At 37.3% G+C, this 18065-nt stretch overlaps 1 protein-coding gene across 36 annotated transcripts in view; it reads left to right on the forward strand.

The window, feature by feature from the left end:
* LOC132111166 (adhesion G protein-coupled receptor L3-like) overlaps nt 1-18065 on the forward strand; it is a 277367-nt gene that overhangs the window by 205533 nt on the left and 53769 nt on the right. For 26 of the 36 annotated variants that reach the window (XM_059518330.1, XM_059518347.1, XM_059518416.1 and 23 more), the window contains 2 exons: nt 1292-1477; nt 13379-13417. In XM_059518330.1, the coding sequence (XP_059374313.1) occupies nt 1292-1477; nt 13379-13417 (225 nt within the window). The remainder of the gene's footprint in view (nt 1-1291; nt 1478-13378; nt 13418-18065) is intronic. The other 10 variants (XM_059518364.1, XM_059518462.1, XM_059518471.1 and 7 more) reach the window with 1 other exon arrangement.

The following is an 18065-nucleotide window of genomic DNA, read 5'->3' on the forward strand; positions in this document are numbered from 1 at the left end:
GTTGGGAGGCTCGCCATCTCATCGTATGAAGGGTTTGATCCAATCACACCAAAAAAACCTGACCAAATCCGGGGTTCATATGCTTTTAACCCACATGGGATTTCACAGGGGTTCTCAATCAACAATCATCAGCGGCAATATCAACAATCACGTTCTCAGATTCATCTTAGCTTTTTCCTCTCGCGATCAGCAATGTGTGTGTCTCTCGTTGCTTTCGCGTCTCATCTCAATGACGTCACGCACAATCTCCGTCCAGACTGATTATGTTAATTAGGCATTTAGTCATTTTATTAATTTATTATTTTAAACTGCAATGACGTTATTAAGCTTTTTGTTTAAATATATTCTGTATTTTATTAGAAATATAATTATTTGAAATTATATTATTTTCTTTCTGTTTCTTAAATAGCTGAATTCTAACCTGTGTTACACTACTGTTTTACCTTCATACATCAGAGCCAGCTGCAAATTCTAGAAGATCTGGCCGAGGTGAGGCTGCTCTTGGCGAGTTCATGAGTGCTGAATGGCTACTGACGCCCTAGAGCTCAGATCTCTGAAAATGTTGAAGCAAATTTACAAATAGATGTTATCTTTATTAGAAAACCATATGTTTGAAGTCTAAACAAGTACATTCCCACCTAAAATACGTAAAACTTCAAACGACATTCTGTGACACCAAAACAGGAGGCCTATTATTAATTTTAGTGGAATTGGGTTTCCTACATGACGCTTGCTGTGAGAAATACTGGAAGCAGAGTGATATAAATGGTGAAAGGGTGCTCCTGTGGCAATATCAGTACAATATCTCACGGTTCTCAGCCAATCAGATGTGAGAACCAGAACAAGCAAATATATATCACTACTCCACCTAAACTACGGGGAGAAAACACCCACTACAAACTTTGTATCCTTATGGTAGAATTGACTGTAAATCCTCTTGTTAAAGCTGATATTAGTAACTAACTTCCATTCATATTGTCATCCATGCATTGACTGGGACTCAAACCCATGATGACCTTGGTGTTGTTTATCATCATGCTCTGCTGTTTGAGCTACAGGAACATTAACACTTATTCCAACACCTTTAGTTCTGCTGACCATCATCAACACAAACCCAGACCTGCAGAATAATTATTGCTTTACTCAATCACTTCATTCAGAAGAAAAAACAAAGCCGTTTTGATGATTGTTATTTTTTTTATGTTAAACATTCTCTTATGTCTGTGTAACAGAGACAGCTGGAACTAAGCTGTTTGTTGGTTGATAAAAACTGTTTGTGTGTGTGTTGTAGATCCGAGCCGGTGAACCTGCGGCCATAATCTCCCGTGAGCTTTCCGAACAGACCAAGGGTCACATGCACGCGGGTGACATCACCTACACCGTCTGGGCCATGGGTCACCTGATCGACCTGCTGGACGTCCAGCTCAGGAATCTCACCCCTGGAGGAAAGGACAGCGCCGCCCGGAGCCTCAACAAGGTACTGCGTCTGTTATACAACACTATGATATCAGTCAATAAATGTCAAGTCAAATGCATTAGTATAGCGCTTTTTACAATACTTTTACACAAACACTATTTCATAGCAGCTTTACAGAAAATAATGATGTTAGTGTTTATAATATTTTAATGTCTTCATGACTTTAATGACTTGTGTTTAGCAGATTAGATTTGAGTGATAATATAGTTACACTTTGCGATCTAAAATCATTCACATTGCATTATACTGCCTTTCAATAAAATGGTTGCTCAGTTTCTGGAGATGTTTGTACAGAAATGATTGTAAAATGTATTTGGACTGTGAGGTCACAGCATCCGGACTGAATATTTCAAACAAAAAGGAATATGTAATGGATATACAGTCAGACGGTTGTTTTCAGAAATGGTGCAAAGATCATTACACGGCTACTTACCAGATAAAATAATAAAGGGACATGAAATATTGATTTGAGTTTAATTCTGTTATGTGTGAAGAAAGAGAGCAGAGAGAGTGCAGCAGCAATGATTTAAAAGTCCTGATCAATCTGTCAGTGTTTATCTTGTAATAATGACAAATGTGCACTGGACATTTTTTCTTATTAAAGAAGTGCATGAAGCAACTTGAGGTTCTTTTTTTCCCCATAACAAAACAAAAATAAGTGTTTTGTGATGTGATGCCTCTAACCCAGAGGTAGGCAAGTTCGGTCCTAGAGAGCCGCAGTCCTGCATAGTTCAGCTCCAACCCTGAAAAAAAACTCACCTGCCTGTATCTTAGTAATCCTGAATGGATTGATGAGCTTGTTCAGGTGTGTTTGATTAGGGTTGAAGCTGAACTTGCCTAGCCCTGCTCTAACCTGACAAACTTAGGCAAATCCACCCTTGTGAAAAGGAGTGTGCTTAATAGTATTGAATGTGCTCTTGTATTGCACATTAAATCTTAAAAGTACATATATATATATATATATATATATATACTGTACTTGTAATGAAATAAAATGCAGCTTAAGTGACTTAAAACACATTTTTAACACACTTAAGAAGACTTTTAAAAACTGCTCTATGTAATAATGTTCGCTCATCTTCAGACATGTTTTTCAGCCCAACCTCGTTCCTGGAGGCCCCACAACACTGCACATTTTCCATCTCTCCTTTGTCTGACACAACAATTTCAGTTCTTGGAGTCTCTGCTAATGAGTTGATGATCTAAATCAGGTGTGTTTGATTACGCAGACATTGAAAACCTTCAGTGGTGGGGTGCCTCCAGGAACATGGTTGGGACCACTGGTTTATGGAATATAATGAAAATCCAGGTGTATTCGAGGATAACCAGCTGAAGTGTTAAGGCAGGTTATCCTTGAAAACTTGCCACGAAGAATGTCTTCCCAAGACTCATCTCACAAATGTTTTCAAATACAGTTTGTCCTCCTCACAAATGCTCATTCTATCAACCTGCTAACTTTGAAATCGTGTCCCGGTGGGCTGATAAAAACCTGACCTTGAATAAAATGCTTGTAGTCAGACAGCCAATCAGGTTGAAGCATGTGGATTTTGTGGCATTTTTACATTCAATACGCATCAAACGGTTGGTGGATGTGTCGCCTGAGACTGAAAACCAAATGCTGTTTGTGAGGCAAACCAGTCTGAGGATTGCAGTGGACACATGACGCATGAGTTTATATGTGATAAGTCTGACAGTGGTTTCAAACAGCTAATCATCACTTATTATTAAGGCTGTCAAGAGATTAAAATTTATCTTATTAATTAAATGATGTTTTGATTGATTAATCAAACTTATCGCAAATTAATCACACATCAATTTGGTCCAAGAAATGACCCCCACAAATATAATTTAAAATCAATATTGTGTTAGATGAAAAAAAAAAAAAAAAAAAACACATTGGTAGACATTACATAAAAGCTGCTTTAGAATGAAATATTTTGATTCAAAGTTGCATAAATAATAATAATAAATGGGTATTAATGGGTTTATTAAAAAAGAATATTAAAATATGAAATAATTTTTTGTCCTTCTAAACTATATCATATGATATAAATATGAGACAAAAAACACAGGGCGTTTTCTGCCATCATATTTTGAATTTTAGGGCAAGTAACTAATTTTTTTTCAGTATTTAATCACACCATATCGTTGCATTAAATCGACAGCACTATTTATTATTATTATTATGTTTGACTTCACCAGAAGAGAAACGGACAGGAAGCGCTAGGCAGATAAAGCATCCTCTTTGATGCAGTCGGTATGGAGAGCAGCAGGAACAGGAGAGCAGTGGGTGTTTTTTTAATGATGTCCGTGTTTGTCAGGATGAATGATCCCCTGTGTATGTCCCAGCAGTCAGCCGTCTGTTTAAAAATAGGTTTAACTTGGGGGAAGAGAAACTCTTGCCATCCTGAGGCTCCTATCGCTCCGAGGACATTATGCGGCATGAATAATCGCCAGCGTTATTAAAGTTTCTGCAGAGTTAAAGAGGTTCGCTTTGACGCTGTTTTCTCCAGCCCTGCGTGTAGTTTGTCTTCAGACACTCAGAGAACAAAGACCGTTCATTCAGACATTGTGCATGTATTAATATTACACACAGCAGTCGAGCTTTAGCTCAATGTTGTCAATAATGTGCATATATATATATATATATATATATATATATATATATATATATATATATATATATATATATATATATATATATATATATATATATAATTATTATTATTATTATTATTATTATTATTATTATTATTATTATTATTATTAATATTTTTATTTACTTTTTTTCAGCAGACAAGATTATAATCTTATAACTAATTTTATATAATTAACTTAGTTACTGAATTTCACTGGAAATATTTATTTTTATATACATAAATAACTGTATTTCTTTAGTCAATTATTAAAGTATTACATGTTACGCTGTATTTGGAATTTTAAGAACAAGTGGAAAATGTGGTGAATATTTCATTTAATTCATGTGAAATTAGCAAGCAGTTTGACTGAATTTACATTCGTTTTAAACGCGGAGCCAGGCACGACGCAGGTTGCGCGTGTGTGTCGATTCTCATCCATACTGCCAGATGCACTCGTGGAGATTTGCGGTGTTGTGCGCGCGAGAATATAACCGAGCGTTACGAAACAGGCTATGTGAGTGCGGCAAGTGTGAATGGCTCGTCCGAGAGGAGCGAGTATGAGAAGCATTCAGAGACACAGACTGTGTGTGCAGTCTTCTGAATTGGGAATAGCGAGCATGCAAGAGATGCTCTTGATATGCATTGTGACGCAGCTCTTATAAATTATCTTTTTTGTTCGTTGTCTGTCTTTTCAAATCTTAAATTACATAACGTTTTTCTTTAGTTTCAATTTACCTAACTATTGATCTGACCCTGTAGATGCCATAATCCCACTCTGTCTCTCTCCTGCTTATGTGTTTGTTTTTTAATTTTTTTAATTTTTTTATGGTGGGCGTTTACACAGTTGGCTAGAGCAGAGCTGATTGGGGAGATAATGGAACAGAGTCATATCGCATCCACATCGCAGGCTTCTGCGATTAGCAAATTACGATTTTCATTCGCGGGAGTATAAAAGGGCACCTGCCGAGCACGTCATCCTCTTTGCTGTCTTCAAGAACCGTGTGTCTGGAGTACAGTGTGCTACCATGTTTAACAACCCAGTTGAGCATTTCAAGAAGTGCGTGCCTCCGTGTCCTAAGTTTTTGACACCCGAGAACACGCATGACTTGTGCGTTATGTGCCTGGGGGAGGAGCATGTGCATTCGGTGCTTGAGGTCCCAGAATGTAAGCATTGTGAATCATTTCCAATGCGTAAGCTCTGTTCACGTTTGTCCCTTTTTTGGGGGGGAAAGAGGCAAGCGTCTGTCATTGGAGTCATCTGATACATCTGAGACTCTGGTGGTCTGATGCGTCATAAGACGATGTTGGCTCGCGGCTGACTAGATGAGCATTTTTGGCCAAGTCTTGATCGTCCAGCCCCCGGGAGTCTTCCATTTCTTCCAGATCTCCACTCAGAGATATCTAAATCCTGGGTGAAACCATATTCCTTTCGGCTGCATGTCTTTCAACAGTTGTGGCTGAGCGCAGATACATGAGGATACCCCCTGTTGAGAAGACGTTTGCGAGCTATCTCTCGCAGGGCAAGTCATCCTCTTTGAAGGCTCCTGTATTGCCATCAGTAGCAATTCAGACCACCTCATATTTGAATGGCAGGGTGTATGTGGCAGCAGGTCAGGCTTGTGGTGCTCTGCACACCATGGCAGTGTCAAAGGCCTAACAGGCTGATCTGTTGAAGGATTTGGATGAGGGTAAAGGCTTATTGCCAGAAGCAGTTGAAGAGCTGCACCGCACTACGGACTTGGCTCTCCGTGCCACTAAGTAAACTGCTGCTGCCATTGGGCGTTCAATGTCGGCGATGGTGGCTATGGAGAGACATTTGTGGGTTAACTTTCTTATTCTTTCTTCTTCGCCAACCAGACTTTTTGGCGCTTCCGACAAGACGGTTGTGGAGAAGGTCAGGGAGGCAGAGGCACAATCAGCTGCCTACAGGAAATGAATTCCCGATGCTCCAAATCCTTTTTAAGGGGGATGGTCTGTCTAGGGCTGAGGCCCATAGACAAGATCAGAAATTTAGCGTCGCTAACTGCATCCCTCCTCCTTCTAGGAATTGGTGAGGAAAGCCTACCGTTGACAAGGGAAGAAGTGATCCCAGGAACGTGATGAATAAGAGACGCAGTCATCGTCTGCGTTCCGACGCTTGCGTGTCCTGATCATCTTTCTCCTTCAGAATTTGTAGATAGAGGGATTGAATGTACAGTGCTCTCTTCACCCTCAATACCACAACTGAGTTTCCCTTGAGCAAAGCACGAAACCCCCAACTGCTCACGGGTCTGTGACACTCTTGATATAGCCACCTGAGGGTTTTTATATTCATGCGTTTGCAGGGAAAGGACAGGGCTTATTTAAATACAGCTACCTGAAAGTAGCTGTGTTTTAATGCAGTTGCACTGAGCCCTCTCCTGGGGTGGTTCCATTTTTCCCTGGATTCCAGCCATCTGAGGATGGCTGTGTGCTAGCTCAATGGTTTTAAGTAGCAGTCTTTGAGCCAACACCTAGACAGTGTTGTCTCATCTCTCTGGGTCATAAGTAGACCACTCTGGTGGTCTGGGTAGTTTTTTCAGTCGGTTCCTTTCTTACACCTTCCGGAGTACATACGAATAGGGCGGTGACTGCTCCATTTTTTAGAGTCTTTAAGTAGCAGTCTCTTTGAGCCCTTGCCTAGACAGTGCTATCTCCCCTGCTAGGGTAGTAAGTAGGTTATATCTGGTCTAGGCAGCTCTATAGGAAGGCTGTATAGTCTCTGACAGATTGGGGACTTCCTTGGTATAGCCATCTAAGGGTGGTTGTATTCCAGCCATTGGTATGGCAGGATGGGCTTATATGAATAAAGCTACCTGAGGCTAGCTGTGTCCCACTATGGCTTTGCACCCATGGAGTGGCCTTTTTACCTAGAACCTATATATCTTAGTTGAAATCGATAGCTGTTCCTGGGCACGTAGTTATCTGAGGATATATATGTGCTAGCTCAGTGACTGCTCCCCTCTTAGGGTATTTAAGTAGTGGTCTCTTTGAGCCCTTGCCTGGTCTGTGCTTTCTCCTCTGTTAGAGAATTAAGCAGATGGCCCAATTTCTGTGGTCTAAGCAGCTCTTTAGGGAGGCTATGTTCTTATGACATTCTGGTCCACAAGCCTTCATAAGACCTTAGGGTCATTGCTTTCCGAGGATAACCATATTCTAGCTCAGCAGTTATTTCCCTTTGGGATCTCTAAGTTCCTTTTGGAGGTTTTCTGTTAAACTCTTCAGTGGTCTTGTTTGTCAAGGCTAGTTCTGCTCATATCACATAGCCTTCTGTGATAGCTGTGCTCTTAACTTGGGTGGGATGTGTCCTTAATGTGTCCTTGGTGCTCGCCCACCAGGTCGACAGGTATATGCACACACACACACACACACACACACACACACACACACACACACACACACACACACACACACACACACACACACACACACACACACACACACACACACACACACACACACACACACACACACACACACACACACACACACACACACAGTGTTCCTGTAGCTCAATTGGTAGAGCACTGCGCTGTCAAGCGCAAGGTTGGGGGTTCTAATCCCCGGGAACACATGATAGGTAAAAATTGATAGCCTGAATACACTGTAAGTCACTTTGGATAAAAGCATCTGCTAAATGCATACATTTAATTTAATTTAATTTTAATACGCCTCGACACGGCTTGGTTGGATTGCATTCCCCATAGTGCCGCCTGCATGGAGTTCCCTCGAAGGGGAAAGTCTCGGGTTACACATGTAACCATGGTTCCTCGAGAGAGAATGAGATGCTACACCCCCTTGCCATGCCTTCGACATGACTGTTGACGTCTCCTAGAGACAGCTAAGGATGACGTGTTCAGCAGGTGCTCTTTTATACTTCCGGGAATCCTGCTTATGACATCATTGGCCAGGTGGGCCAATAGATTGGCATGGTTTCACATGTGCCTCAGACACTGGTCATGCAGACAGCATTCCCCATAGTGCCCCCTTAGGGGGTACAGCATCTCATTCCCTCTCAGGGAACCATGGTTACATGCGTAACCCGAGACGTTTTTTCTTCTTCTTTTTTTTTTTTTTTACTTTTTTTGTTTGCTTGTTTATATGTTTGTTTTGATCCAAACCATTTAGAGGTCCCGTTTTTTGTGATCCCATGTTTTAAACTTTAGTTAGTGCGTAATGTTGTTGTTAGAGTATAAATAATATCTGTAAAATTCTAAAGCTCAAAGTTCAATGCCAAGCGAGATATTTTATTTAACAGAATTTGCCTACAAAAAACGACCCGTTTGAACTACATCCCTCTAGTTCCTGCAGTAATGATGTCTCTAAAACAGTTTTTTGACTAATCTCCACCCACATGAATACACAAAAAAGGGGCGTGGCCTTGTTGCGCTCCGGCGGAGAAGAGGAAGAGTTGCGTTTGTGTTTGTCGCCATGTAGTCGAAACGCTGTTATTTTCAACTCGGAGTCCAATCACCTTTGTTTGGGCTTCCCAGGGACGCTGTACTTGGAGATTATTGGTTACAATTTATGTTTAACTCGGTTCCCGAAAATTATTATCCACATGTAAAACTCTGTGCAGCACATTTTGATGAGGACAGCGAGCTTCCTCAATCTCAATCAGTTTAATGCAGGATTCGCACAAAGATTATTCTTGAAAGATGGAGCAGTTCCATCTTTGTCTGGAGAAGGCGTTGTTTATAGACCACAACCGGTAAGTGAACTTTATTATTTAAGTTGGTGTGTTTAACAGTTTCTGTAACTTATTACACAAAGGGCAACGCTGTTTAGCTATGTTAACTAGATGGTAGGCCTGTGCAAAAAAATTGAATGCGATTTTCATGCGCATCTCGTCAGTAAAACGCTCCTGTGATTATAAGTACATCTCCAGCACGTGCATTCTTTTACTGTCTATGATTCAGATCAGGATTGCCAGGTTTTCAAAACAAATCCTGCCCACTTGCTTCTCAAAACTAGTTCAAAACTAGCCCAATCGCGTTTCCAGGAGGGCAGCGTGCGCTAAGCTGGTGTCAAATCACAACAAAGGGACCGCAGGCACAATCAGAACTTGTTACGTATTTCTGAAGGAGGGACTTTATAGAACAAGGAAGGCATCAGTCCATTTTATGACAGTGAAAACAGCGGTATACAGATAAGTGAATTGTGTGAAAAATGTTTTCTTACACGCGAAACATGAACACATATTAAATTGCACACTGTAAACACAATAAAACTTAAAAAAAGCATGAAAAACGAGACCTTTAATAAAAATAATGGCATTTTTGCATTTGGTGATCTTCCAAGTTTTCATTTTGGATCTTCAATGTTATTAATTTACTTAATCAGCAAATCATGCAATTAGTTAAAATTTAAGGATTCGTTTTTAAAGATGATTCATCCAAATATCAATAGTTAGTTTAGTTAGTTATTTTTTTAAATTAATTTGTAAAAAAATATATTATTGTATGTATATTTAAGTATTATTATTATTATTATTTATTTTTTGAAGCTATTCAATAAACCATTTAATAAAAATACAAAGTCCCATTTCATTGCTGCACAAAAAAAAATTATCAATCCAGCCACTAATAGCAAGTATATGTTGAAACCTGACAAGACACACATTCACTGTAATGCTTCTGTATAGAGTAATATATTCCTAATTAAAATGTACTGTAAGTTTTCAGCGGTCACTTTCATCCATGTCTTACACTCTGTTCAAAGTAAACATGTATCAGTTTAATCGAACCCATCATCTAAGTTCTTCTAGTGACAGGAATGTTCAAAATTAATTAACTTGGCTTTCAAGAGTGTCGTATTTCAGATCGGGACGTCGGAGCGTGGAGCACAAACACCTGTTTCCATGCATCTTCTGCAAAATTCACACATCATTTCCACCCAGAATTCTGCAAACTTCACATTTCCACTGCCATCAGTGCGTGTTACGCTCACACTTTCTGACGAGGCCGTCACACTCTTCATGCTAATTACTGGAAGGGGTAGTTTTAAACTGAATCTGCCTTTGAGTTGCACAGCTGGTGATTTGAGCTTCAGACTCGACCGACATCTGCTTTCATATAGAGATCACTGATTTAAAACAGATCAGCTATGTGTGAGGCATCTACATCTTCAGTACATCTTCAGGAATTAAGGAAATGTGCTACATTATAAAATAATGTAGACATAATAAAATCCATAGCACAAACAAACAAGTGAAATACAGTACAACTATTGTTATTCATCCTTTTCAGGAATTAAATAATGAATTAATAATTTTTGGACATGCTACTTACAACTACTTATACCTGTATACTGTTTATGTACGAATTAATTTCTTGAATTGTTTTTTTTTTTTTCTTTTCTTTTTAAGGTTTTAGTCTTGATTTTGTTTATTTTTATTTCGTCTTTTTTAAACGTTTCTATTTACTATCAGTTAATTGTGTACTACATGCTAATAGCTTTTTTGTGTTTAAGTCAGTGGTGTTTTATTATTATTTATATATTATTATAGTGTGTTTTAAAATTTGAATTACAAAATTAAAAAAATGTAAATATACTTTTATTGTTATATTTTCATTGTTATTTTAGTTTTAGTAATTTTGCTAAGATTTTCATTATTTTCAACTTTTTATAACTTTTCACTTTTTATGTTTTTCATCAAATATTTTTTTACTTTATTTCATTTCACCTTTATTTCAGTTACCGTGAATTTTTTTTCATTGTTTTAGTTTTTGTTAACAATAACACAACTGATCGAAATGACCTGTCAACAATATGCTGTTTTGACCATAAGATAACAAGTAGCAAAATAACAAATTGTTGACTCATTATTTGGTTGTAATGCAAATGCTAACTGGACATCACTGAAATCATAAAGCATCATAATTGTTGGTAAAGATGCAGTCAGCAACACATTTGACATGTGCAACTAGTCGAACAAAACCTTTGACTGCAAGATCAAGATAGTTTACCTGAAGAAGCGCTAATGGGATCTGCTGAAGAGTAAAAGTAATGGGATCTAAAGATGGCTGCCGTCAGCCTGTATCAAGCCAAATTAATATTCAGGCACCAGCAGAGACAGACCTGCCTGCTATTTATTTTTATCTGTTCCCTTCCCTCGCTCTTCCTCTGAGGCTCAATAATTCATGGCTTACACACACACACACACACACACACACACACAGGCCTCACTGCTCTTTACTCATGTGGTGAGGAGAAGAGTTTCTGCACAATCACACGATGATCAGAAGCTGTCAAACTGAAGGCCGGTCCTCCAAGACATTAAACCCCCTCGCTTTGACTAAATGTACAAACATCAAGCGTGAGGCTGCACGTGTTGACATTAGTAAAATAGAGTGTGGCAGTGGTGAATAATTAGTATTTTTATTGGAAATTCAAGCTAAAAATATTTTTAATGCACTACTATTCAAAAGTTTGGGGTCGGTAAGATTAAACTAAGTCTCTTCTGCTCACCAAGGCTGCATTTATTTGATCAAAAATATAGTAAAAATGTGAAATATTATTACGATTGATTTAAAACAGCTGCTTTCTATGTGAATATCTGTCGTTTATTACTGTGATCAAAGCTGAATTTTCAGCAACATTACTTGAGTATTCAGTGTCACATGATCTTCAGAAATCTTGCTTCTCAAGAAACATCTCTGATTATTATCAATGTTGAAAACAGTTGTGGTGCACAATATTTTTGTGGAGATTGTGATACATTTTATTTTTCAGGATGCCTTGATGAATAGAAAGTTGCCACATTTTTTATTTATTTATTTATTTTTAGAAATAAATTAAGTCTTACTGACCCCAAACTTCTGAACTGAAATGTGTTACATAAGCATTTTCTCTTTAAACTTGAAAACAAAGAGAAAGATAGAAAATAATAGAATCCTAAGAAATTACAAAGACAGCAAAACACACTAAAAACAGTAACCCTTTTATAACCAGATACGATATGATAAGATTCTGTCCACAATGTGATAAAATCACTCACAAATTTCAACCAGTACATAATCAAATTAATCAGTTCAAAAGTAATTATTATTATTCAAATCTCGGTGACTCATGCAGTGTTTTTCCGGGAACTCATTTTGAACGTTCTTCCTTTTCCATTTTATTTCAAGGTAAATGATCCATAGTATCTTTCATTATGACCATTAAGGCCACACAAAATATTATTCAAAAACTAAAATGAAACCTTTTTGACATTATAAAATCTCAATCAGTACCTGATCTGTCTGCGAGGTTGCATAAATACTGTTGAAAGCATTATAAAAACAAGAGTTGGGAACTAAACCCTATGGAATGACCAGAATGCAAAACTAAATCACTCTGAAATGCTCTGAAATCTCTCTCTCTCTCTCTCTCTCTCAAAAAGTAAATAAATACATAAAAATAAATAGATAAATAAATAAATAAATAATAATAATAATAATAACTGGGACAACACCTTTGCAAAAGGAACCAATGTGTACAACTGAATTACTGTTATGCACACATCAGGTACAAATATGCACCCTGTAGGGGTAAGTAAGGTACAAATGTGTACTTTTGAATGGGTGCCACTTCAGTGAGCTTTTGCACCTGATTTCCCGAGAGTGTATGGAAGTAAGAAGTGTTGCAGACCTCATTTGACGTCGACCAACCACTAATCCAACAAACCAGCAGTAACCAGCTCAGAAGCTCCTCGACTCTACACAGAGATGTCTGTGAAAAGAATTCTAAGATACTTTTCTGTATTATTTTATTACCTGTATATACCTGTATGAATTGCATTTTGTTGTTTTAGGGTTGATTTTAACATTTAATGTCCCTGAATTTCTCTGTCATCGATCGTCTCTCTTTTGAGCAGGGTACTGGATGAATCTTTTCCCCTGGGTTCAGTAGGATGTGATTCATGCAAATGATGTGTTTCCTAAAGGCTCTTTCACACCAAACACCAGTGCGGTTTTCAATAGAAACTATGTATTCCTGTGGAGCTCTTCACAACAGAGAACAGCGTTCACTTTTTAGATTCATTGGCACATCAACACAGAGTCTGTATTCTGTGCAATAATTAAATAAAACATTGAATTATAGATACAGCACTGAAGGTGCATTAGCCTTGCACAAACTACTGCTTTTGTTTAGTTCGATTATTTGCTTGAAAAGATGCTTCATTGTGTTCGGTGTGAAAGACCTTGAGAGTGTCGAATTTTCTGCTTGATACTAAAGCGGTTGGTTTTCTTTGGGTTTTCAGCTGCAGAAAAGGGAGCGTTCGTGTCGATATTTTGTCCAGGTATTTTTCTCTTTATATTTCTCTTTATATACGCCACTTTCATCCTCACGTCTCATGCTTTTCTCTTCATTCGCACCCAGCTCATGTTCCTTGTGGGTTTGTGAGGTCCTGTTGTTGTCATTTGAGGCCTTAAGCAAATTTAACCTCCACCTTTGCAAGTTACTCATAATAATCCACTCGCTCTTAAACACTTCCATGAGTGAACACACCATTGCAATCACAGAAACGCTTATGGAAAGAAGTGCACTTTAGCATGCTTTTATTGTGGAAATGATATGCTTTACAAGAACATACTTAAGTGTGAACTGCTAATTGCAATTAATTAAAAATATATTAGTTTTGATTTATGTAAAATGCAATTAGCTGAACTTTAGAATGCTTTTGACCCACTTAAGTAGGACTTAAGTATGTAGGACTTAAGTACATCTTTATATGTAATTTCATAATTACTTCTATTGTTTTTGAAATATGGGTAATGTACTGACAAGCATTTATGATAAACTAAAATTTACTTTAATGTTATTTATATTGAAACTTGTATGTCATGCATTTACATATATTCTTTTAAATATGGTTTAAGTTTTGTTCTTTTAAAATCTATTAACTTGGAAATTAATATTGAATGAGTTAAAAGTGCTTTAGTATGCTAGTCAACACAACAAAAAAAGTGTGCTTATTTAAAGCACAACAGAAGATTATTAAAACAATGATGTGATTTACTTTAAAGTAAAACTTTGCCATTATTACAAAGATCAATTTTTAAAAGTGTACTTAAGTGTGTTCAGAAACAGTCATGAACGTGTCTCTCTATACGTCACTTGAAGAACACTACAAGTGCACATTCAACACAATTAAGCGCACTTTTTTTTACACATTTTCAAAGAAAAAAATCAAATTATTGAAAAACTAATTTTCATTTCAGGTGGAAATCTAATTTTGTTCACGGCCTCATTATTACCCATAACTCTGTCTTTTTGCATCAACGAGAGCAGCTGTGCTTATTATATTTTGAGTAAACTAGTTTTAGGTCACATTTGTAAGCTATAGGTTAGAATTAACTCAGAAATGTAGGCTTGAGAAGCTCAGCTGGTTTCAGATCAGCAGTCGCCTGCTGCTTTTTGCTTGAGCTCTGCTGCTGCTTCTGCACCCTATCAGGTCATGTGACTGTCAGCCTTCCCAGCATGCACTTGACGATTGTTGAGCAACAGCTGTCTTGACCCTTCAGAGGTCACATAGACTTGATGAAGTGTGTGTTGAATGTGATGTGTGAGGCGAGTGTGTGAGTTCAGATGTCAGAGATCATGGCCGCTGTTGCAGAATCTTCTTCTTTGTGACTCAGTGATGAGGTCCAGATCGGTTTGGTGGATGTCAGTAATTCACATGATCTGAACCATTGCAAGCAAGCTTGTGGAAACAGAACGTAACTTGTGGAAGTGATGTTGTGAAATGTATTAGTGTCCTATATATAATTCACTGAGAACTGGGGAGATTGTAGTTATTTTTGTCAAGCGTTATTGGAAATAGAGTCTATAATGTGCAGGTGAGACCTCAATCACTTTTGCCAGTTTGTTTGCAAGTGTGACCTGGAAAAACATAGGCTTTTAACAGAGTTAGCAGGCTGTGAGGGTTACTGTAGGATTTAGTTTGAACCAGTCTTATTTTAATTTAATTATGTATATGCCGTTATAGTTTTTTGTTGTATTCATATTGTGAAATTTTTGAAAGTTTTATTTGTCAATTCTTTTTTCATTAAAATTTTTATTTAGTTTTTAATAATATATTTTTTATGTTTTTTGTCATTTTTATTATTTTAGTTCATTATAAATGCTACTATGTTACATTTAAACTGTATTTTAGTTTTAGTTCAATTTTATTTTTATTTTTATTTCTAATTCTCTTTTAGTTGATTTTTGTTTTGTTTTTTAGATAAAAAATGGATTTCAGATTTATTTGCGTTAACAATGTTTTTAATAGTTTTAGTTAACACAAATAACACTGTGTTCACTTGAATTAAATTTGTTTTATGAATTAATAATAAAAAGAAATAAATAAATAAAAAAGCCACATCTACATATATGACTAAAGGAAATAAAAAAGAATAAATGAATAAATCAATACTTTTATTCATCAAGGATGCATCAAATTGAGCAAATGCGAGAATAAAAACATTTATAATGTTGCTAAATATTTCTCTGTTCTTTCATCTGTGAATCCTTAAAAAATCAATCTTTCACAGTTTCCTCAAACAATATTCACAGTGCAGCTGTTTTCAACACTGATAACAATCAGTATATCAGAATGATTTCTGAAGGATCATGTGACAATGATGCTGAAAGTTCAGCTGCGCATCACAGCAATGAATTACAGTTTAAAATAGACTCACATGGAAACAGTTTTCAAATAAATGCAGCCTTGGTGAGCAGAAGAGACTTCTTTTTCAAAAACATAACTGAGCCCAAACAGCAGTGTATACGTATGTATCATAAAATCCAGATTCCAAGCTTTTAAACAATTAATGACAAATGTGTGGATTATCAGTGAACTGAACTGTAGTTTTGGTCCAGTGAGCATGAAAACATTGCACAAATGTGAACTTTGTCTTGATACTTTGTACGTGTTGTGTTTGTCAGAAAACATCTCATACATACCAATCAGAAAAGCTTTGGTCTATTATTCCTCATGCTAAGAATTTGATGATTTGCTTTCGCTTGTCAGTAGACGATGTGCACAGAAAACAGTTGTTCTGGACAGAAAGAGCAGTGGATTTCCACTGAGAGGCGAGGAGTGCAGAGACCTTGATTATTTTTGTTTCGTGCTCCATAGCAGAGTTTGACTTATTAATAACAGTGATGGATCGATACCCGACCTGATCCCGCGTTAAGAATAGATTCCTAGCGCTGTGTTCAGAAACCAAAGCTCAGTGTACATTACGGGTACAGAGTGTGCTTTTCTGAGGAGAAATGGGTTTGATGTTTAAACTATTGAAGCCCTTTCACAATCAATAAACGACCTGCAACAAACTGAGCCGCTGTTGTTCTGAAGAAAGAGATGTTCATGCGTTCGGAGAGCTGTGGCCCGTCTGGATGAAAATTACTGGGTTATTCTGTATATTTTAAATCTGTACGCCCACCGCAGGCTTCCTTTACAATTTACACAAAAGGTTATTATTGAGAATACGGGAATAGTGTTATACAAACAATGAGCAGGCAAGCATTGTTGATAAGTCAATAAAAGAGTCTGCTGAATGCATAAATGTAAATGCACTTATACACTTCAATATGCAAAAGCATCTGTTTCCTGTTAAGCTTAAATAGCTGCTCAAATGGAAATCACAATCATGATGACCTGCTTATGTCTGGTTGGATGGAGACAGTGATAAATAATTTTAAATAAATCTAATTTTCATATTTGTTTTTTTTAATGCAGGCTGTTGCTATGTAGTTGCTAGGGTGTTAAGCTTGTTGCTATGTGGTTGCTAGGGTGTTCTGTGCTGCTAGTAGAGTCTGAGCTCATAGAAAAGCAGCAGCTCATTTCTCCTCAACACATTGAAACGCAACTGGTTTCTCCTTGACGGGTCGTCACTTAATGGTCTTTAATGACGAATCAGTGTTTAATAGGATGTGATGTTATAAAGATGAACGTGACCTTTCTTGAGCCCAGTGTGACAATGTTGAATACATGACGGACACACAGACCATCCGCTGAGTTATGGGCTGCTGAGATCAATTCTGTCTGTCGGTCAGGATCTTGCTGTCACACACACACACACACACACACACACACACACTGCACAGACTAAAGGAGTCTGTTGAAAAGGATATTATGGGTCGTTCTGGGATCTAAATGCACAAAATCAAAGCTGGATAAAACAGAGAGCATGTATTAAAAACACAATATGAATTTTCTACTACTGTCAATGTGATTGGCCACACACACACACACACACACACACACACACACACATATACTTCTTTTTCCTCAGTATGTCTTTGAAAAAGTGCAATATGCGTCAAGCTTGTGTCTATATGCACAGCATGAAAGCAGCATGCAATATGTGCTTTAAAATTAGAACTTATATTAAAAACACAATATGAGTTTTCTTCCTTTAATAACCATCAGATTGATCAGCGACACACACACAGACAAAGTTGTAATGCAGGCTGGAAGTCATTTGTATGTATGAGAAGGACCATCTAAGACGAGCGAGAGCAGAATGTGAAACACACACATTTATATTTTAGAAGTTGTTGGAGTTTATGGTTTCTTCTTCTTCTTCTCCTCTGCTGTGTATGATGATGATGATGATGATGATGATGATGATGATGATGATGATGATGATAATGATTCAGTCCTGTATGTCCTGTGCTGCTGAAAATGTGAGGCTGAAGCTGTCAGGAGAACTGTCTGGAAATGACAGAAAGAACAAAAATAAGAGCACATATAGCCTATTTTTAGGGCCTTTAAGGTGTCTTGTATTGTCATATTATTTTCGTGACACTGCTATTGTATGTAGAAAACACACTCTTGTAAGTGTAATGTGAATATATAATTGTAAATAAATAAAAAAGAATAAAAAATACATAAATACACTATTTATATTAGAAGGAGTAGTAGTCATAGTAGACAACGACAAAAACAGTAATAGTAG

This window comes from Carassius carassius, chromosome 2, assembly GCF_963082965.1.
Source record: "Carassius carassius chromosome 2, fCarCar2.1, whole genome shotgun sequence".
In the NCBI taxonomy this organism is placed as follows: Eukaryota; Metazoa; Chordata; class Actinopteri; order Cypriniformes; family Cyprinidae; genus Carassius; species Carassius carassius.